This window comes from Rhinopithecus roxellana, chromosome 5 (assembly GCF_007565055.1).
Source record: "Rhinopithecus roxellana isolate Shanxi Qingling chromosome 5, ASM756505v1, whole genome shotgun sequence".
Lineage (NCBI taxonomy): Eukaryota > Metazoa > Chordata > Mammalia > Primates > Cercopithecidae > Rhinopithecus > Rhinopithecus roxellana.
The window spans coordinates 94,107,397-94,130,581 of record NC_044553.1 but is presented as its reverse complement, the minus strand read 5'-3'; the positions used below and the strand labels follow the sequence as shown (position 1 = coordinate 94,130,581).

General features: G+C 37.3%; 2 protein-coding genes across 4 annotated transcripts in view; one reads left to right on the top strand and one right to left on the bottom strand.

Annotated features, from left to right (window-relative positions):
• The first annotated feature begins 40 nt into the window (after window positions 1-40).
• JKAMP (JNK1/MAPK8 associated membrane protein) lies at window positions 41-23,185 on the top strand. Of its 3 annotated transcripts, none has more exons than XM_030930771.1 (7): window positions 41-191; window positions 2,395-2,518; window positions 3,380-3,534; window positions 11,015-11,221; window positions 15,102-15,283; window positions 18,709-18,785; window positions 21,657-23,185. In XM_030930771.1, exons 3-7 carry the CDS (start codon window positions 3,473-3,475, stop codon window positions 21,873-21,875), a joined length of 747 nt encoding a protein of 248 aa, XP_030786631.1. In that variant the 5' UTR covers window positions 41-191; window positions 2,395-2,518; window positions 3,380-3,472; the 3' UTR covers window positions 21,876-23,185. The 3 variants fall into 3 exon arrangements, with proteins under 3 accessions (XP_030786631.1, XP_010361411.1, XP_010361412.1); XM_010363109.2 differs by having other exon boundaries at window positions 2,427-2,518; window positions 21,657-23,183; XM_010363110.1 differs by having other exon boundaries at window positions 2,445-2,518; window positions 21,657-23,169.
• The window catches only part of CCDC175 (coiled-coil domain containing 175), a 60,384-nt gene continuing 60,070 nt past the window's right edge, over window positions 22,872-23,185 (bottom strand). Inside the window, exon 20 of the mRNA XM_010363108.2 lies at window positions 22,872-23,139. Within this exon, the coding sequence (XP_010361410.1) occupies window positions 23,093-23,139 (47 nt within the window). The 3' untranslated portion in view covers window positions 22,872-23,092. The remainder of the gene's footprint in view (window positions 23,140-23,185) is intronic.

The following is a 23,185-nucleotide window of genomic DNA, read 5'->3' as shown; positions in this document are numbered from 1 at the left end:
ACGCGAAGCAGCCACCCCTCGGGGGGCGGGACATCGGAGCCTAAACCCGGAAGTGGGGGAGGAACCTCGGAGCGGTAGCCCAGGTTACTGGGAGGCGGAGCCGCCGAGCTCGCTGTGGCCCGGATGTTTGGTGCAGCTGCCAGATCCGCTGGTCTAGTGCTTCTGGAAAAAAACCTTCAGGCGGCCCATGGGTGAGTGGTCGCCAAGATCCCGGGAAGTCCTGGTTGTTTCTGGTAGTCCTGGTTGCTTTCCTACACGGCTGGCCTCGGGCTCGGCTCTCTGTAGGCGGCCTTCGGCTGGAGGCGCAGGCTCGCCCCTTGACCCCGCCCGCCCTCGGGCCGGGCCCCGCACTCTTGCCGGGTTGGGGTGGTCTCTGTCGCCGACGGGCTGCCAGGGGAGGCGCGCTGTCTGCGGCGGAAAGGCCAGGTCTTTGTTGTTTGGTCCGAAATGTCCCTTCAGTCCCTTAGTTTAATGTGAAGGGAACACTTGCATGAGGGTTGACTTCAGAATTGAAAACGCGGGTGATAGTGCAGAAAAAACAGTAAAGCAGAAGCAAGTTGCTGCATAATTTGTCTCCTGCTTCAACCTCAAACGTAGATTTATAGGGCCCGTCACAAAGGAGCAAGACCGCTGCAAAAAAATAGAATCTTAAAACTTTAGCTATCGTTCACTAAAGGAAATGAAAAGGGAAATTACACAGTCACTTGGAGCCTGGGTTTTGTTTAGTAGGTGATAGGCTGTTTATTTCAGTTCAGTTTATCATACTGGTTTTCAGGCCTTGGATTTTGAGAAACTTTAGATTATTGATATTCGCATGTATTTATTAAGCATCTACTAGATGTAAAACCCATACAGAAGTTTCCAATTCCTTAACTTCTGCATTCTTGAAAAACCTGAAACATAATTCATTTTCATGTATTAATTTAGAACATTGTGATTACAATTGATTACAAAAAAAAAGCGCCCATTAAAGAGGCCAAAGGGTTTAAAAAGCTAAGTCCGAAATTTGTTAAAAGCGAAAATATTAAACTTGAGGAATTTTAATCAATGCTGCTTCTCTTTTTCTCTCAGCAGCATAAGGAGAAGGAAATAAAAAGTCTACTTGAACGTGAAAGGAGAGAGGGCGCTGTAGACCAGGCAGTCTAGATTGTGAATCCGTGAATAATTTGGGAAATGATTGTTCAAGAATAGTCAAAGATGCATACTTTTTCAAATTAATTCACATGTAGACCACAGTTTGTTTGTTTGTTTTGAAAAGGAGTCTCGTTCTGTAGCCCAGGCTGGAGTGCAGTGGCGCGATCTTGGCTCACTGCAACCTCCACCTCCTGGGTTCAAGCGATTCTCCTGCCTCAGCCTCCGGAGTAGCTGGGACTACAGGCACGCCACCACGCCTGGCTAATTTTTGTATTTTTAGTAGAGACGGGGTTTCACCCTTTTGGCCAGGCTGGTCTCGAACTCCTGACCTCGTGATCTGCCCACCTCGGCCTCCCAAAGTGCTGGGATTACAGGCGTGAGCCACCTCATCCAGCCTGTTTGTTTGTTTTAATCCACATTAGATTGTAGGGTTTTGGCAGGAACTCTGTTTCTCCTTGGACTTTTAGTGGCCCCTAACCAGTGGAATCAAGCTCAGTGTATGTTTATTGGATGAATCAGTGAAGGAATGAAGGGAATCAGATGTCACTGATGAAGAAAACTCCTTCCATAATTTCTTCTTGTGAATAAGGTCAAAGACAACGTATTAGGTTCTTAGTTGTTGGGTTTTTTTAAAGTAAGGAATAGCAGCTTTTCCCCTAAGCCTTTAGATCAGGGGATTAATTTTAAGGCAGTGGTTCCTAAATATTTACCCAGTGACAGTCTTGATGAAATTTTCACTTATCCTCCACAAAAATAATAAAAGCTAAGACAATGTAGGAAGCTTTTTATAAAGGTAATTTGCGTACCTCTGTTCTGAAATTATGTTCTCTGCTTTTCCCATGTGAAAATGTGTTCTGTTATGAACATAGATGACAATTGTATGTCTACATGTGGGTGCTTAATGTCCTGACTGGGCAAAATAGAAGGTGGTGACCCTCTACTGGTGCTCTAATTTAAAAATATGTGTATATTTGAACTTTATAGTCAGTGAAACTCAAAAGTATCCTCTGATCATACCGGGTTAGGCCTTGAGTCCTGGGGATAGATCCTGCTCTGCTGGTTGAGGACCTCAATCATAAGGCACAGTATTAACAGCAAGGTTCCAGGATAACTGTCTGCAGTGTCACAGTGTAAAAAGAGAAATTTAAATTTAAAAATGCTTGAAGACTTTTGTCTAATATGTGTTATTTAAAATTTTGAAACTGTTATTTCTGCCAAGTGCTTCAGCTATTATTGCATTTTTTTTTATAATCACAAAAGATGTTACTATACTGGCATTTGTTTTTAAAAAGCTGTCGATATCCAACCAGCATGCCTTGGACTTTATTGTGGGAAGACCCTATTATTTAAAAATGGCTCAACTGAAATATATGGAGAATGTGGGGTAAGTCTTATGTTTGTGTCTTATTTCATTTTGTAAAATCTGTTTGCTTTTGAAATATTTTCACATGTAGAATATTTTTTCTTGTTATATCACTAATTTATAAAATAATATGGAGGGCCAGGCGCAGTGGCTCATACCTGTAATCCCAGCACTTTGGGAAGCCGAGGCGTGTGGATTACTTGAGGTCAGGAGTTCGAGACCAGCCTGACCAATATGGTGAAACCCCGTCTCTGCTAAAAATAGAAAAAAATTAGCTGGGCATAGTGGTGTGCGCCTGTAGTCCCAGCTGCTGGGGAGGCTGAGACGGGAGAATTGCTTGAACCCAGGAGGTGGAGGTTGCAGTGAGCCAAGATCGCACTACTGCATTCCAGCGTGGGCAACAGAGGGAGACCCCATCTCAAAAAAAAATAAAATAAAGAAATATAAAAGAATATGGAGGCATTAATGTAGTCATTGTTTATGTTGGCATTTTGATGTCTATTATTTTTTAAAACATTTAGTAATTTAATAATTTCTAATTTATGATTTAGTACCGTGTCTTGTACAGTAAGTTGAACATCATGAATCCAGAATATTTATCTGCAATTATTCTTATATAATGTTAGTAAATAGGTTTTTCATTGAATGTTAGTCAACTATTTTAGTAACTTAGTAAAAGGAATCTTTTAAGAGCATTGTACAAATATAGCACATACAATATAGATTTCTTTTTATTTTACTTATGTCTTTTTTAGTTCTAAAAGCTGCACATGTAAACTTAAATATTTAAACTGAAATGGGATGTCTTATAGAATGATTTGGGGGGGTGTTAATATTCTAAAATAATATCTGTACACAAAATACTGGTTTTATATATTGTAGGTATGCCCAAGAGGACAGAGAACGAATGCACAGAAATATTGTCAGCCTTGCACAGAATCTCCTGAACTTTATGATTGGCTCTATCTTGGATTTATGGCAATGCTTCCTCTGGTTTTACATTGGTTCTTCATTGAATGGTACTCGGGGAAAAAGAGGTTAGCACATTTCTATGACTGTATCTGGCTGGACTAATGTTGGAATAATTATCACTCAGAAGACCTTATTAAGTAATTCTGCCTCTTCTGTTTTAAAAGTGGTAAACATGTTTTTCCTTTATCTTCAGATTATTCTTAACTGTGACAAGAAAACTTAACAATAGGGCATGACTTAGTAATTTTTAAGGGAACTGTCCTTACTCCGTTTTACTCTCAATGATCTTAAAGGAATACTTTTTTACTTCTCAACTATAATCCTTATTGGTTTTCTACACAAAATTGGTTATGATGACAAGCTATTTATTGTTATGGAACACATTCTTTGTAATTTAATTTAATACTAGTAATCTAGTATGATATAGTTAAAAACGATATAGCTGTAACCTAATGCAGAAACTCACATTAACATATTAAATCAGCACACATTTACTAAGTACTGCATTTTATGTTTGAAAGATCGGGAAAGGAGATATAAAAGTAACTGACATGGCTTATAGTCATAATCTTGTGGAGAAAACAAGTGTGTACATAATTATAAATCAGTCTTAGAAATGTAGTGGAAGAGTTATAAACAAAGTACTCTGGAGTTACAAAGAATGGAGAGATAAATTATGCCTGATGGGATCTGAAAGATTTCAAAAAAGGAACATTTTAGGCAGAGGAAACAGCATGAATAATGGCATAGAGGTATGAAATATGTGATCTGTGGTAGGTAGGAATGGAAGTAATCTGGGGTAGTCAAGAGTGGGTTGCAGATGAAGAAAAGTAATATAAAAGGGAGTAGGAAAGATAGGTTGGGGCCAGAATGTGAAGGTTCTTGATAAGCATGTGAACTTTAATCTGCTGGGAATGGGAAGTCAAATTCTGCGTTAGTACATTTCAGCCATCTGATTTTCTTTTAGTTCTTCCAGCTGTTCAGCTTCTTTCCTATTTTAGGTTCTTTCCCTTCCTCCAAACTCTTTCCGCTGTCTGAAATACTCTCTTCTTCATCTGACTGCAACTTGTTACCTAGCTACCTTCTTTTCCTTCTGATTTCAGTTTAAAAGTCACTCAGAAAGTTGAGTGCTTAAAACAAAACAACAACAACAACAAAACAAAGAGTGCTGTTAAAAGAGAAAAATAAGGAAGATAGCTTACTTTCTATGCTTTCCTTCTAGGCCTCTGGGCCTGTGGTGGGACAGGCAGTCTGAAAGACTTCTGAAATGCCTTCAAGGCCTTTTTCTCATTGTCTTGGCTATTAGCACTTGGCTCTCTTTTAGCCATGCTAACCTCTCTAGCAAGTTGTTGCTGTACAGCCTGGTTGAATTCCTCTCCTGAAAATGCTCTTTTCTTCTCTACCACATGACCAGGCTGCAAATTTTCCAAACTTTTAGACTCTGCTTTCCCTTTAAGTGTAAGTCCCAATTTTTAAGTCATTCCTTTGCTCCCACATCTATCTGATCATAGGCTGTTAGAAGCAGCCACAGCACATCTTGAATGCTTTGTTGCTTAACGATTTCTTCCACCAGATACCCTAGGTCATCACTCTTAAGTTCCACCTTCCACAGATGCATAGGACTTGGACACAATGCAGCAAAGTTCTTTGCTAGGGCATAATATGGATGACCTTTACTACAGTTCCTGATAACTTCCTTATTTCCATGTGAGACCTCATCAGCCTGGCCTTCACTGTCTATATTTGTCAGCATTTTGGTCACAACCACTTAAGGCTGTAAGAGGTTCCAAACTTTCCCTCGTCTTCCTGTCTTCTTCTGAGACCTCCAAACTCTTTCAGCTTCTGCCTGGTACCCGGCTCCAAAGCTGCTTCTATATTTTCAGGTGTCTTTATAGCATTGCCCTACCCTTCAGTTTCAGTTTTCTGTTAGTCCATTTGCGTTGCCGTAAAGGAATACCTGAGACTGGGTAATTTATAAAGAAAAGAGGTTTAATTGGCTCATGGTTCTGCAGGCTGTACATGAAGCATAGTGCTGGCATCTGCTTCTGGTGATAGCTTGAGGAAGCTTATAATCATGGCAGAAGGCAGAGGAGTACCAGTGTGAGAGGAGGCAGGAGGCAAAGGGGAACCACATGGTGAGAGAGGGAGGAGGTACCTCTTTCATTTTTATTTTTTTATGTTTTATTTATTTATTTTTATTTTTTGAGACAAGGTCTTGGTTTGACACCTAGGCTATATTGCAGTGGTGTGATCACTGCTTACTGCAACCTTGACTTCCTAGGCTCAAGTGATCTTTCCAACTCAGCCATCCAAGTAGCTGGGACTACAGGCGTGTACCACCATACCCTGCTAATTTTTTGTATTTTGTAGAGACAGGGTCTCTCTATGTTGCCCAGGCTGGTCTCGATCTCCTGGGTGCAAGCAGTCCTCCTGCCTCAGCCTCCCAAAGTGCTGGGATTACAGGTGTGAGCCACCATGAATCTTTTAAACAACCAAATCTCACATGAACTCCTAGAGTGAGAACTCACTCATTACTGTGAGCACAGCTCCAAGTCATTCATGAGGCTTCCACTCTCGTGACCCAAATACTTCCCACTAGGCCCCACCTTGTTGAGGATTACATTTCAACATGAGATATGGAGGGAATGAGCATCCAAAAAAACACTCTGTATTTGAGTGAATCATTTATTGGTGAAGATCTGGTGTATGGAAGTAGCATCATTTGATGTATATTTTAGGAAGAAAATTTCTGTGGAGGGTAGATTAGAGGTGAGATATTTAATAGAAGACTGTTGTCAAAGAAATAGACTGTGGTAGTTGGAATGGAAATGGAAAGGATGGTCCAGATGGAAATAGAATCAGCAGTTTTCTGGGGCCTACCTAATAAATCCAGGGTGGTTATTTACATTGGGAAAGCATTTATAATTTTTCAGAATAATTTATAAAAATACTTTTAAAATAGCATCTTTCATCCAGCTTTTAATTTCTGTTATATTAATAGAACGATGAGAGATGGGGTGAGAACGGAGATGTGATAAAGCTGAAACAGAATAATTGCCCAATCAATTGGCAGGAAGTTCTCAGCCCCAAAGTAGAGAAGAGCTAAAGGGCATAGGTATGTCTTCACCAAATGCGTTTGAATTTAGATATCAGCTGTGTTTTGAGGGAGAGACTTGAAGCAGAGACTAGAGGTTGGTTTGAGGGAAGGCAAGGAGTGACTAATGCTCAGACAGGAAAGGAGGTGGGTTTAAAAAGAGGGAGTTGTACAACTATGCTTTGCCTAGGAAATTGGTAACAAAGAACACAAGGGCCATCTCTTAACAATTTCCTGAAACTTTGCACTTACAGTCTGGATAGATTGGGGCTGGAGGTGTCTTAACAAATGTTCCTAAAAAGTGGGGATAACCCCTGAACTGATCTGGAAGGATACATGGTTTGACAGATAGGTAAAATGTGTTTTGAGGTGGAGAGTGATGCATGCCCCGATGTGTGGAGACACAAGTGAATTTAAAGCCATTTAGCATGGCCAGGAAATATAGAAGAAGATGCTGGCAAGGAGTATTTTTCCAGAAAGACAAAAAGACTCAAAATTAGTTTAATGAGAGGAGTTTTAAAATTGTATTTCATTTTGTAAAGATGATGTGATTGGCTGCAGATAGATTAAAAGAGAACATGTCAAGAAGACCAGTAAGAACGTTATCAAAGTAATGGCAAGAAATAGTGAAGTTGGGATTTTGCCTCTAAAAATATTAATTCTATAAGGAAGCAAAATGTCAAATTACATAATGTGAATGTGTGTTTATTTATGTTTTCAGTGTTTTCATCTTTGTAAAATGGCACAGGAGTTTTGCTTCCAACAATGTGAGTTAATTAGGAGCTCCAAGTGACCTACCTGCATGAAATAACTAAAGTCTGGGGTAGATAAACTATGTGAGACATTGCTGGTCCCAGCTGGAGATGGAGAGGTCTCCAGGAACTCTTCTCTTTCAAAACACAAACCAACCCCCCTGAGTTAGGCCAGAGTGACAAGGCAGGCAGTTGGGATGAGAGGGTTGTCTAAGGTCAATTGCTGGTAGCAGCAGTGTTACCTGGATACTGAATCTTGGGCAGCCTCTGCCAAGACTAGACCCTCAAGGGCCTGAAGCCCAAGGTAGTAGTGGCCATAGCTGCTGGCAAAAGTAGCAGAGCTTCTTTGCTGGAAAGCTTTCCCATTCTCAATTTAACCCTATAAGACTCTTGCTCATTAAGATCTAGTAATGACCTCATAGTCTGTGGTTACTAAATAAAATAGCACTAGGACTTATTGGTAGATGCAACAAACAATATATTTATGCTCTCAAAGGACACAGATAATGGACTTTCACCTATGGGATATGTAACTGCTACCTATAAAGAAAGTAAGGATGTAGTCACAAGCTGTCCATAATAATAAGATTATTTGGAATAAACAGATGTATTGGGGGAAGAAAAGGAAACTTTTAGAAATGAATTTTTACTTTAAATTTTAAACTTTTAGAAAAAAATTTATACTTGCCAAAATAAAAAAAAAAAAAAGGTAGTTAGCAGATTAAACAGTTGAAGATAGAATTAGTGAACTAGAAAAGAATGCATATAAATAATGGCATATAGCACTGAGAAAGAAGGAGATGGAAAATCAGGTGCAAGAAGGTGAGATCCATGTTGGGTGGATGTGGGAGTTGTGCAGGCTTAAAGTCTTACACTTCACAGGAGTCTCTCTCATAACAATTCCATGAACTTCTGGGGTCCTGCAAGTGACATGCCAATTACAAGAGTCAGTGAATTCAAAAAAGCCAAACCATGGTATCCCCATCAGGCATGTATAGTTCATTTATGGTTCTCCCCAGTCCAGATGTAATTTCCCAGTCAGGATCATTTGTATCATAAGTGGTGTTGCCTAGTAATATAGTTGACATTCTATCCTTATCAGGTTTCCAGAGGAAAAGAGCTAGAGAGTTAACTGAAGGCCAGATTCTCATGCACAGCATAAATGTTTTGTTAAGTTTTTGCCCATAGTATCTAATTAGAGTCTCTGGAAAAATAGAGACTATGAAGGAAAGCTGGTATTTTTTTTTTCCTGGCTGACATCCTGTGGAAAAACCTCCAGCTCTTCTGAACCGTCTTCTCTCCTCCTGCCTCCCCAGAGAGGCTAGAAATTCAGATTTCCACTGTCCTAACCTCTTTTTCGTTTCTTTTTTTTTTTTTTTTTTTGTGATGGAGTCTTGCTCTGTCACCCAACCTGGAGCGCAGTGGTGTGATCTCGGCTCACTGCAAGCTCCACCTCCCAGGTTCATGCCATTCTTCTGCCTTAGCCTCCCCAGTAGCTGGGACTACGGGTGCCCGCCACCACGCCTGGCTAATTTTCTGCATTTTTAGTAGAGACGGGGTTTCACCGTGTTAGCTAGGATGGTCTCTATCTCCTGACCTCGTGATCCTCCCACCTCAGCCTCCCAAAGTGCTGGGATTACAGGCGTGAGCCAGTGCGCCCGGCCAAGGAGAGCTGGTATTTTAAGAGATACTGGCATGGCACATGTATACATAGGTAACAAACCTGCATGTTGTGCACATGTACCCTAGAACTTAAAATATTATAACAACAACAAAAAAAAGAGATACTGGCTTCAGATTTTACAAAAATAATGAGAAACAGATTCACAGATCCCAGAAGCAAAACACATCCCAAGCAGAATAAATAGAAATTCACACCTACATGCATCATAATTAAACTGCATAATATTGAAAACAAAAGAGAAGCCATGTGGAAGAGAACCAAGGCATACCTGTTAACAGCCTTGGTTGTCCTTCCAGCCAACAGCCAGCACTTACTGCAGCCATGTGAGTTAGTCCTTTTAAATGCTGCAGCATGGTCAAGCCTCTAGACGAGTGCTTTCCAAGCTGATGTCATGTGGAGCAGAAAGAACTGCCCAGTTGAGCCCAGTCACATCACAAAATAGTGAGAAATGATCAGTGGTTCTTGTTTCAAGCCACCAGGTTTTGAGGTAGTTTGCTATGCAATGGAATAATGGAAATTATTCCACATAATGGAAAATGTTCAAGTAGAAAACTCAAAATCACCTATAGGCTAGATGTTAGAAATAACAAGACCATTTAATAAAAAGGTTGAGTATAAGATAAATATATGAAACTATTTCCTATATTCCATGTACAGTAAAGTATTGTGACATAGCTCAGACCAAGACAGCTAAGCTACATGGGATTTATCTGAGCACTTGACAAGCCAATTTTCAAATTTATATGGAAGAGCAAAGGGCCAGGAATAGCCAAGGCCACCAAAGAAGTAGAAAAAATGTATGTAACATCCAGAATTATGATCGTATTATTCTTCTGGCTCAGGAATAGATAAATGGACTCAAGAAACAGAATAGAGAGCCAAAACACAGACAATTAGATATGAAACTTTGTATGACAGAAGTGTCATGGCAAATTAGTTGGGAGGGTAGGGTTGGGAAGAAGTACCTGTTCAGTAAAATGCTGCTGCTGGGACAATTGGCAATTCAAATGGGAAAAAGTAAAGTGAGATCCTACCTTATCTTAGACACAGAAATCTCTTCTAGATGAATTAAAGATAAATGTGAAATGCAGAACCTTAAAATTTTTAGAAGAAAATAGTGTGTGTGTGAGATACACACACACTATCTCAGGGTGTGGAAGGACTTTTTAAAACATTTAAACTGCTAAGTAGAAAAAAATAAAAAATAAAGCCCAGTCTATTAAAATTTAGAACATGTTTATAAAAAGGCTTCACAAAGTAAGTGAAAGTTGAGCCCACAGACTGAGAGGAACACATTTGCAACATATTTAACTAACTGCAGAATGGAGAAACAAATCACAGTATTGTCACACAGTGGAATCCTAATACAGTGGCAAAAATGACTGAACCTCAGCTGTAAGCAATAGCATGGATGAAAGTTGGAAATGTAATTTTGAGTGGAAAAAAATCTCAGAAGACTTCCATTAGTGTGATATCATTTTATAGCATTCAAAAATAAGCAAAACTAACCAGAATAGTTGTGAAGCATAAATACAATTGGGATAAAAACTTTCTAGAAAAAAATGATAAAAGCAGTTTGGTACATGGTTGCCTCTAAGGGAGAGACAGAGAAATGGATGGGGAGGAACAAAAAAGTAGTCATAAATTGTTGACAGTGTTCTAGTTATTGGGTAGGAGATGAGCTTATAATATTATAATTACTATACTTTATAACAAACATATGTTACCTACCATCTTTTATGTGCATATTCAGATTAAATGATACACAGATAACTAAGAAATTTTTAGCAGCAGTTTGGCAAGATACTAAAGATACAAGGTAGATCTAATTTCTGCTTTTCTGTTACACATTTAGATAATACTGCTACAGTGTTATTTATCCCTTTTCAGAATAAAAGGTTATACTCTTGAGTAGTTTTTGTTTGAAATCTGTATCTTGACACATGTACATGTTTTATTTAAGCCTTTTAAATATTGCAGTTTTTCTAGTAATCATGCCTCTTTTCCTTCTCTAGTTCCAGTGCACTTTTCCAACACATCACTGCATTATTTGAATGCAGCATGGCAGCTATTATCACCTTACTTGTGAGTGATCCAGTTGGTGTTCTTTATATACGTTCATGCCGAGTATTGATGCTTTCTGACTGGTACACGATGCTTTACAACCCAAGTCCAGATTACGTTACCACAGTGCACTGTACTCATGAAGCCGTCTACCCACTGTAAGTGTTTATTTCAACTTAAGATCTTTTTTTTTTTTTTTAAATCTCTGATAATTATTATAGATTTTATGGCCTTTGGAGACAAAAACAGGTGTGGGTTTGAGTTCTGGGTCTGCCAGCTGCTATATTACCTTGAACATGTAAACAGCCTCTTATAACTTCAGTTTTCTCATGGGTAAAATGGGAATAATGATACCTTATAAGGTGTCATGAGGGTTAAATTAATCCACACATTCTCAGATACCGTATAACTTAGATATAGGAGGCACTTTATGGTAAATGGCATTATTAGAGAGTTTGGGTTAGTGTTTTTTCTTTTTTTCTCCCCAAATAAGTATAATTTCTATTAGAATGTTTTGTTTTAAAAATAGTAAATTCATAAAATTCTGTATGCAATTATGCCAGACTATTCCGGTTGCAGAATTTTTATGAATTTTTGTAAATTCTAGAACTAGAAAATGAATCAAATTCATTTTGATATTTTTTGGGGAAAAGGGAAAATAGAAGTCTGGTATTTATATTCTTACAATTGTAGTGGGCTTTCAGTACATAATATGCTTGGGGAAATTAGTCCTTTTTGAGCAACTTCTTAATAATAAAACATCAAAAACATAGACATGCATATAGGTACAAAACAACCAGATATAGAAAAATGAAAATATTCTTTTCTGCCTGCCAGTTTTTTGTTTGTTTTTGAGACAGAGTCTTGCTCTGTTGCCCAGGCTGGAGTGTAGTGGCACAAGATCTCAGCTCACTGCAACCTCTGCCTTCTGGGTTCAAGTGATTCTTGTGCCTCAGCCTCCCCAGCTGGGATTACAGGCATGTGCCACTATGCCTGGCTAATTTTTGTATTTTTAGTAGAGAGATGGGGTTTTGCCATGTTGGCCAGGCTAGTCTTGAACTCCTGGCCTTAAGTGATCTACCCACCTTGGCTTCCCAAAGTGATGGGATTACATGCGTGAGCCACTGGGGCCTCTCACTGCCAGTTTTTAGGTATGACAAATTATTTTTATATAAATATATTTTTTCACACACACACATATACATACACATATATGTAATATACATGCACACACACATATATATACATATATAGCTATAATTTTTTTTTTTTTTTTTTGAGAAGGAGTCTCGCTCTGTCACCCAGGCTGGAGTGCAGTGGCCAGATCTCAGCTCACTGCGACTACAGGCACCCGCCACCTCGCCCGGCTAGTTTTTTGTATTTTTTTAGTAGAGACGGGGTTTCACCGTGTTAGCCAGGATGGTCTCGATCTCCTGACCTCGTGATCCGCCCGCCTCGGCCTCCCAAAGTGCTGGGATTACAGGCTTGAGCCACCGCGCCCGGCCAATAGCTATAATTTTTACATAAAATACTATATAAAAGACTGATAATGTCCTTTTAGTTGATTCATTGATTCGTAGAGCTTAGCTCTAAGCATTAATTACCCTCTTGTCATATAACTCTCCTGAGGCCTTGCATAACTTAACATAGTCCTATCTGGAAAACTTAAGTGAAATGAATATTATATTTAAATAAGATATAAGGTAATCTTATTTAATATAAGATTACCTTATATCTTATTTAAAACAAAATCAGACTTATTTACCGACAGTCTCATTTATGTTACTTATACTAATATTTGTAAAGCCTATATTAGGAGGGTAAGAAAATACAAGATTGGAAGAGAAATGGCAAACAGGTACTACTACCAACCCTCATCTGCACCTGTAATAGTCACTTCTAATTTATTATAGCACTTTTTCTGCTGAATTGAGTGTAGGCTAAGAATCTTGTGGCAGCACTCTGTCAATCATAATCATCACACAGCTTCATTGATTAGGACATTTTCCATCTATTCACTATCCCTGAATCAAGATTGTTTCTTTGCTTTTATTCCTCAGCACCTTTACCAACAGTCATTGTAGAACAGCTTGCCTGCCTTGTTTTATTAATTATACAAAACAGTGATTTTTAAAATTATGAGATATTGTACTGTCTTATAGCATTGGATTTAGGCATATTATTTATTTACCTAACCATTCTAAATATAAATGTTTGGTCAGACTGGGCTAAGCATTTCTGAAGGTTGTAGGGCTACCACGAGTCATAGTAATTTTTTTTTTTTTTTTTGCAAGTCAACAAAAAGTAATAGCACACAATTACCAGAAACCTTTGGAACACTAGTGCATTGACAAATGAAGGCTGTTTTTCCCAATGTATGTATACCCTAGTTTCTTACAAATTGGAAAATACCACAGTACTTTACTGATAATTATAGTTTTAAGGGGAAACAGATTAGATGAGGCATGAAAAAACATGTAAGCTTCTATCATTATAACTTACTGCAAAAAATAACTTTTACGTTACTAAAACTTTAAGAATGAGTTATGGAAAATGGCAGTTATTACTGTTACAGCAATAATTAGCTTTAGTTTGTCAAATTGAAACTAACCCCACATGTAGGTGGCATGGATTGAAAGAGGGGAAGAGTGGAATGGGATGAGGTCTTCTGGTGGAAGGCAGGAGTGGGAAATGTAATCACTTCCACAAACTGGTTTCCTAGTTCATTTGGAGAAACAGGATGGTTTCCTCCTGATTAAAGTGATAATCTTTTTGGAGCTCTTAAGGAATTATAAGTTGTGGGAATGGACAGATTTTGTTTTGTTCTGCTGTTGATAGGAGGTAGCAAACAAGAGGAAACTAATTCATTAGAAGAGATAACACATGATGGTTTCCTCTTGATTAAAATCATCTTTTTTAGAGCTCTTAAGGAACTACAGGTTGCAGGAATGGATAGATTTTGTTTTCTTTTGATGTTGGTTGGGGGTGGTATAACAAGACCCAAGAGATATCACCCAAGAGATCAAACATTTACTAATGTATTACCATACTGGACTGAACCTAAAAGCATCACAGAAACACAGGATTATGGTATCATTTTGCAGAAACACAGGATTATGGTATCATTTTGCTGTGTGGGTAGAAAGCATGTGGTCCGTGATCTGAAATGACTGCTGACTTCGTAGGACACTCCCCTGTATAGGGAGAGGGTTTGAGTAGCAAGATAGTAAAATTGATTTGAAAATACTCAGGAAAATTAAGATAGAACTGTGTGGATAAAAGTCCCGTTATTCAAAATAAATTACTAGAAGTCTGGTGACACAGAGCTCTTTCTACAGCTTTTTATTTCTCATTATAAAAGTTACATTAAAAATGGGACATTTCAAAAACATAGAATAAAAGCACACACAAAATAAAATAATCTGTAATTCTATTCCATGAGATGATTCTGCTAAAAATTTTATCTTTCCAGTTTTATTTCTGCATGTGTATGCATACATTTTAAAGAATATTAAGGCTAAACTATGACATGCTATTTTGTAAGCTGTTGGCACTTAATATATTAGGCACAGTTAATTTTGTTAACATTTATTTCATAACTAGATTTTTATGTCTGCATAATATTGCAGCATGAATATATTATAAAATATAACCAGTTTCCTATAATTGAATATTTATTTTCTTCAGGACTTTATTATAAGTGTTTCAATAAAAATCCTTGTACAGTAGGTTTTTTTATGTATCCCTGGTTGTCTCCCTTGGATAAATTTCTACAGGTAAAATTGCTGAATCAAAAGGGATAAACAGTTTTAGGATTTTTGATACATATTTCCAGACTGCCTAAGAAAGCAACCATTGTACCTTTGCTAGCAGTGTATGAGAGCCTGTTTGGCCAGCCTTCCGCCAATCTGAATATCCAATGGAGAGAGTAAATATGCTTTTTAAACCTTTTTTAGGCTCTTTCATTTAAAAATGATCAAGGATAAAAACATTTTTAAAACATTTTTGATGTTACAAATTTTCTATTTTATTTTACAGATACACCATTGTATTTATCTATTATGCATTCTGCTTGGTATTAATGATGCTGCTCCGACCTCTTCTGGTGAAGAAGATTGCATGTGGGTTAGGGAAGTCTGATCGATTTAAAAGTATTTATGCTGCACTTTACTTCTTCCCAATTTTAACTGTGCTTCAGGCTGTTGGTGGAGGCCTCTTATGTAAGTTTGATGGGTACAGTCAAGTCAATGAAATATATTTATTATTGTATGCAGTAATATTTCCTCTAGATTTAACTTTGGAACTTTTTCCTTAAAATAGTTTGCTTAATCCTTTCTTTTTTTTTTTTTTTTTTTTTTTTTTTTTTTTTTGTTGAGATGGAATCTCACTCTGTCAGCAGGCTGGAGTTCAGTGGCGTGATCTCGGTACACTGCAACCTCCGCCTCCCAGGTTCAATTGATTCTCCTGCCTTGGCCCCCTGAGTAGCTGGGACTACAGGCATGTGCCACCACGCCCGGCTAATGTTTGTATTTTTTTTAGTAGAGATGAGGTTTCACCATGTTGGTCAGGATGGTCTCGATCTCCTGATCTCATGATCCGCCCACCTTGGCCTCCCAAAGTGCTGGGATTATAGGCATGAGCCACTGCGCCCAGCTAATTTGTTTAATCCTTGAAAATAAACCTTAGTGTATGTTTTTGCTAAAACGTATGATCAGTATTGTAAAGAAAAGTCATGGATTTCTTGGAATGGAATAAAAATTCTCAAGAAATCAGTGACAGCTAATCAAAACTGATTTCTGTTTAGAGAATACTTTGCATTTGAAGCTTATGACCAAATTAGAAGATTTTTAAAATCTAAGTATATCATAAGAAATAGAAACTGGTTTTTATTTAGGAATTTATGAAAATTAGTTTTGATAATGTATACTGTTTATTATTAAGTAAGGTCTTAGGTTTCTAAGTTCATTTATGAAAACCTTTTATAGTAAAAAGTCCTCAATATCTTTTATTTTAATGTAACCATTAATTCATTTGTTTAGTAATCATTTAGACCAAACTGTGACTCAAAAGAATAAGGAAAATTCACTGTTAAAAACCTCACATACAACCAGGAGATAAAGCAGGCAAGCCCAGTGGCTGAGAAAACGTAGTGTGGTTCTTTTGAATATGTGACATTGAATGTTCCAAGGATGTTGGACATCATCCTTTATATGGAGCTTGGTAATGGAATTTGGTAATATAGTTTAGGAATGTAATTTGGTTCAAGGTGATGGTGGGGCTTGAGGGTAAGACCAAGGGAACCAGAAATTCTGTTATCTCCCATATTCTGGTTTACAGATGAACTGTTTCATTTGGCCTGCACAGGATTCGAAAATCTATAGTTCCCTCTAGCTCCTCTCTCCCTGTTAGATTTGGCCCATTCCCTATACCTTCCTGGCTAGCCTCTGTGTCATTTGAGGTTGCCGTTCTTGCCGTAGGGAATAGGTACCTGTTCTTAAAAGGATTTAGGCAGAAGAGTGACATGATTACATTTGCACTGTAGAAAGATAACTTGATACATGTGGAATTCTCTACCTATGGTAGCAAAACACTGGGAATGAGGAGCAGCTTCAAAGATAGCATTAACTAAGCTAGGTAACAAATAGAGGGGTTGAAGGAATGGGACAAGAATTTTATAAAGTAGCTTTTTGACTTAGTAACCAGTGGATGGATAAATGTGAATATTAGAAGAAGCAAATAGGTTGGTGAAGAGAAATGAATTCAGTTTCAGTATTCGTGGAATAGCCAAAAGATTATAGGTAGTTGTTTCTGCTAGGCTGGAAGAGTTAAGAACTGGCCGACCTCAAATCTGTAGGTTCTAGACTGCAGGTGGTGCTATTGTGTATAGCCTCTTGGCTATGAAATGGAAAAAAGGGAAACACTGTGAAAAGCAGGAAAACGTTTGGAAAGGTAACCCAAAGAGATGGCAGACAGCATTGCTTTCTATATTGTAGCTGCCTGTATTGAAAAATAACTTTTCCCACAGTGAATGTTTTTATCATTTTAACAAGCTTCCACTCAAAACACATTCATAGGGGGACTCAAGGAGGTACTATTCATTTGCACCACCAACTCATAATTTTATGATGTTGAAAAAGATGATAATTTTTGGTTTGTAGGGATATAGCAAGTCTGAGCAAAGCAGAGCACCAGGAAGCTTCTGATAGCTTAAGATAGTGAAGGACTAGGGGTCTAGGGAATGATTAGGAATATGTCAGTGACAAACTTTTACCTGCTTGGAAATATTATGGAAGCTAGCCTCTAAGTGTGATCTGTATCTGAAGCACCAGGGGAACTAAAATGCATATCCCTAGACCCTACTCCAGACCTGGTTGCACAAAATCTCAAATTTTTTTATGCACTGGAATTTAAGAACCACTCCAAATCCTATCTCTAGCCTGGCACCTCCCTCTACTCCCCACAAATCTGGGCTTAGTCAGAAACTTCCTCTTTATTCCTTTTTACTGTATATGGCTTTTTACTACCAGGTCTTAAATTTATATCATTAGCAACATTGTTTAGCTATGTATTAGTTAAATAGAGTTTTGTTTTTCATTTTTTATTTTTTGAAAGGTTGATTGAGGACCTAATCACTGTCTATGAAATAAAAGGTTATAAATGTCAAATAAGTCATTTAGTTCTTTAGTACGTTGGAATCAGGCCTGTATAGATAATTAAGTTTCTGGCTGCCAAATCCTGAGTTAACATTTGAAATTGTTCCAAATGGGTTCTACTGCAATGTAGAATGATTAGTAGTTTCGTAAACTGAAGTCGTTTACAAATAATTGTATGAAAAATAATTCAAAGATATTTTTCTCAATTTGTCCATTTATTTTAGTGTGTTGTAAATTTGAAACATTTTAAGAGAAAAGTGGTGTTTTAGAGGAAAAAATTTGCTTAAAGTATTACTGTACTGTATTTAAAGTAGAGATTGCTGGAATTTTGATATTAAGAATACTGAATGATCTCTTTATCCTTTAAAGTTTATTGATAAATGACCTTTTCTAAAGATTAATTAAAGCTGAGTTACTCTTACAGATGACCTTTCTCAACTGAGGTTCCCCACCTGGACCACAAAACACAGAAAATTATTTGACCATTTTTTGAATTCTCCTAAGTTTAGTACATAACTGGCACTATTCTAGAATGCAGAGGAGGGAAGTTAATTATTTACATCCACTGGATGCCTTAAGGCAGGGTTCTTCAAAGCTGGCCCAAGGATAGTTTTTACATTTTTTTATGGTTAAAAAATCAAAAGACTTATATTTCTTGATGTGAAAAATGTATGAAATTTATATTTTACTGTCCATAAAGTTTTCATTGGAACACAGCCATGCCCATTCATGTATGTATTGTCTACGGCTGCTTTCCTGCTACAACTGCAGAGCTGGGTAATCGAGACAGAGACATGCAGGGCTAAAATCATTTACTATCTTGCCCTTTCCAGAAAAAGCTTGCTGGCCCCTGCCTGAGAACCTTAGGTTGTAAGTCTCACAGAACTGGTTGAGAAAGGAATTGACTCTAAGAATTACTATTTGAATTTATTTGATGGTTTATTGAGAAAATTTGTTTAATTTCCAACATAATACCAATGCTTCTCTTTCAGATTACGCCTTCCCATACATTATATTAGTGTTATCTTTGGTTACTCTGGCTGTATACATGTCTGCTTCTGAAATAGAGGTAGGAAGTCTTTTTTTCCTTTGTTAAAGACTTTTTTTGATAAATTTGACAAGTAAATATCAGAATAGTCCATATGATAAGATATAGTCCAACTGATTGTTTTAGTAATCTTTGGTTGATTGATGCCACTTGGTAGCTTTTGGCTTGTTAACTTTATGAAAAGTTGTGTACCAGACTATATATTTCCCTGGGAAATTAGTGAAATAGTGAAGTAGTCAGGCTCAACTATCCAGCATGAAGGAGAAAAGTCGTTTCACACAATTTACCCATGTAACAAACATACAGTTATTGAAATGTTGAAACTTACTAACACTATTTTGAGAAAAACCATAAAAATGTTTTATATTTAGAACTAATTTTAAACTTTATTTTACAATGGCAACATAAACAGTTATCAATAATTGTGTGTTCCATATCCTTCTATGTTTTATCACAAATTTTATTTTCTTGATTATGGATGTTTACTTTTATCCCATAATGTTTGGGGGATTTGGAGCTAACATTAATAGCCACATTATTCTGATACTGTTCCTTTTTCATGGTATCCATTTTGTACCTCTAACTTTTTAATATTTTAGTGTAAGGCCACTATTATAAAGAACTCCTTTTTAAAAACTATATATGTCAGGCCGGGCGCGGTGGCTCAAGCCTGTAATCCCAGCACTTTAGGAGGCCGAGACGGGCGGATCACGAGGTCAGGAGATCGAGACCATCCTGGCTAACACGGTGAAACCCCGTCTCTACTAAAAAATACAAAAAACTAGCCGGGCGAGGTGGCGGGCGCCTGTAGTCCCAGCTACTCGGGAGGCTGAGGCAGGAGAATGGCTTAAACCCGGGAAGCGGAGCTTGCAGTGAGCAGAGATCTGGCCACTGCACTCCAGCCCGGGAGACAGAGTGAGACTCCGTCTCAAAAAAAAAAAAACTATATATGTCTTTATTTTCAGAATATTTTTGGCCAAAAAAGTATCTTTTGACACATTTGTAGTCACTGGGTAGAATAGAACATCATGTCATAACGTTTATATTTTCAATATAAGCTATTGGTCAAAAACATGAACAACAAATGAGAAGTAGTAGTGTATTTGACTCTATATCTAGGGAAAAATGTATTCATTAAACTTTGAATCAAAATGGGCATTCTTGTACATTATTTGTTCATATGCAATCTGACATTTTCTTTCTAAAATAATTATGTGGCTCTCTACTGTTAATATATTACATTTAAATTATGGGCTTTTAAATACGTTAATGGCTCTGATTTAAGAACTTTATTCTGAGGCCAATCCGAAGTGTCTTAGTACTCTTCCATCCTATACTTGCTAATCTAGGGCCTTTGAACTGTCTCAAACTACCCATGACAGTTGATATGTGCTTTGTCATAATTCATAACATAAAAGAAAACTCAACTGAGAGAAAATAAGTTGTAAACTATTTTGGAGTGGTTACTGTTGATGCCACTTTTTCTATTACCTTAGTAAGACAGTGAGTGGGGGAAAACATGTAGGAATCATAGTGACTTTTAGGTAGGATAATAGTGGAAGAACTAGACAGAATATTTTTATAGTGATTATTCAGTTGTTTTCATCTGTAGACGATCCTCATTTTTCCTTTGTAATCTTTAACCAGCATTGAAATATAATTAATTAAAGAAGATAGGCAAATTAGTTTTGGCACTTTTATCAACTCTAGGGAAAGATTTGAAGGAGGAAATAGTTGGATATTTGGATATTTGAATAAAATTAGGTTTTTGATTTTTTTTTTTTTTTTTTTTTTTTTTTGGCGGAGTATCACTCTATTGCTCAGGCTCGAACGCAGTAGTGCAATCTCAGCTCACTGCAACCTCCGCCTCTCAGGTTCAAGCAGTTCTCCTGCCTCAGCTTCTGAGTACCTGGGACTACAGGCGCACGCCACCACACCTGGCTAATTTTTGCGTTTTTAGTAGAGACGGGGTTTCACCATGTTGATCAAGCTGGTCTCAAACTCCTGACCTCATGATCCACCCACCTTGGCCTTCCAAAGTGCTGGGATTACAGGGGTGAGCCACCAGACCCGGCCTTGAATTTTTTCATCTTATCCATAGTTAAGAATTAGGCATACACTGTTAAATTAGCTTGAACTTATTTGTTTCTCTGCCCTTGTGAATCTCCTATATAAAATGTTCACATACTTCAATTAGCATGAATCAGAAATGGGGACCTAAAGCAGGAAAAGACAGCTTAGTACTGGTTGAGTTGATGAGCTGTTTAATGATAAGAGAAAGTTGGTAACTAACCTGTTGCAAATTATGTTTTAATGTGTTTATTAGCACATGTAGGTATTATTTTTGTATTAATTTCATTATTCTAGTTTCTGCATACTATACAGCTGTATTAAGGATTAAAAGAAAATCAGAGTGTTCATGTGTCATTTCTGCTCCCTTACTATTCATGCAGCAGGCTCCAGGAATGTTAGAAGTTAAGGAGGTTGGGTTTCTGTACCTCCTATTTCTCACCTGTAGATCCATAACGACCGTGGATCAGGCCAGGAAGAAAGCATATAAAGTGGAGTTTCCCTTCTAGTTTATATCTTTCTTTCAGAAGAAACTACAGTGTTTCCAGGTGTGAATGATGGCATAGACTAGGACTTCAGAGACATGATGACGTGGCTCTCGTCTGGGTGCCGCTACTGAGTGCTTATATGACCTTAGGAGCCTCACTTTCCTCATCTATAAAGTGGAGTGGCTAGACTGAGTGATTTCTAAAGTCTTTTTTAGCTCAAATATTTTATGATTCTGAGATTATAAATAATACATTTTACCTTAAAATAAATTATCCAGCTGATTTAGCCTGATAATCTGTATTTCTGTTTTCTTTCTTTTACAAAATTATATAGAACTGCTATGATCTTCTGGTCAGAAAGAAAAGACTTATTGTTCTCTTCAGCCACTGGTTACTTCATGCCTATGGAATAATCTCCATTTCCAGAGTGGATAAACTTGAGCAAGATTTGCCCCTTTTGGCTTTGGTACCTACACCAGCCCTTTTTTACTTGTTCACTGCAAAATTTACCGAACCTTCACGGATACTCTCAGAAGGAGCCAATGGACACTGAGTGTAGACATGTGAAATGCCAAAAACCTAAGAAGTGCTCCTAATAAAAAAGTAAATCAGTCTTAACATTGTATGAGAACTATTCTGTCATATATGGGAATAAGATTGTCAGTATATCTTAATGTTTCGGTTTGTTTTTGATTTGCTTATGGTTAGACTTACAGACTTGGAAAATGCAAAACCCCATAATACTCTGTTATACAGGGTAATATTATCTGCTACACTGGAAGCCCACTAGGAAGCCCTTGCTTCTCTCAACAGTTCAGCTGTTCTTTAGAGCAAAATCATGTTTCTGTGTACCTAGCAGTGTGTTCCATTTTATGAAGAAAAACTTCAACACATGTAATCTGCACTCCTTAACAGTGGCGTCATTGTGCATACCTGTTGTGTTTCAGTTTGTTTTTCACCTATAATGAATTGTAAAGACAAACATACTTGTGGGGTCTGATAGCAAACATGGAAATGATGTATATCGTTTTTTGTTATCTATTTATTTTCACCAATACAGTATTTTGATGTATTGCAAAAATAGATAATTTATATAACATGTTTTCTGTTTATAGACTGGTTCAAGACTTGTTTGGATTATTGTTCCTGTAAAGAAAACAATAATAAAAAGCTTAACTACATAAAATTTCAATGTTTTGACACTTAATTGTTGTTTGGTACAATAGTATGGAAGTAATTCAAAGTGGTAAATAGTTTCCTCTCATATCTCGGGTATGTATACATAGCATATTTTATTGATCCAGAGATACTTTTTATTTCACGTTGTGACATCTCTGAATTAGGATGCATCTTACAACTGATGGCTTATTAGATGTATGAAATACAGAAGATACACAGTATAAAAAGGGTTTTCCTGTGGTTGGTTTGTGGTTTGTGATAGGTTTTCTGTGATGTTTATGCTTTGAAGGCCTTGAGACTTATGGTCACAACCATGGAAGCAAAATGAAATTTTTAGCTCTTAACCTAACAACCTGACCATGTTTATCTGTTTTTATTGTTTAGAATTTTATTTATTTATTCTGCTACTTGGTGGAGGTTGTGTGAGTTAGTTAAATTTTAAATGTTTAAGACTTCTATTAACAGCTGCAAAATGTGAAAGCAAGTGCACTCACTTTTCCTGTAGTTGTGTTTGTCTTTTGAATTCACAGCAGTTGTATCCTTGAGTTATTTTGTTCATTATTCTTTGTCAATGTATTTTTCTCAGTACATTTAACCACTGGGAAATGAACTCTTGGTACAAATGTGTTTCTTCTTTTCTGTAGGAATAAAAAATAAATGTAAAAATTCTATTTGTACTGCACA

Coding starts and splice junctions, on each gene's coding strand:
- JKAMP (XM_010363109.2), top strand. Junction 2,519..3,379: donor AAATATATGGAGAATGTGGG/GTAAGTCTTATG, acceptor TATATATTGTAG/GTATGCCCAAGAGGACAGAG. Junction 3,535..11,014: donor TGGTACTCGGGGAAAAAGAG/GTTAGCACATTT, acceptor TTCCTTCTCTAG/TTCCAGTGCACTTTTCCAAC.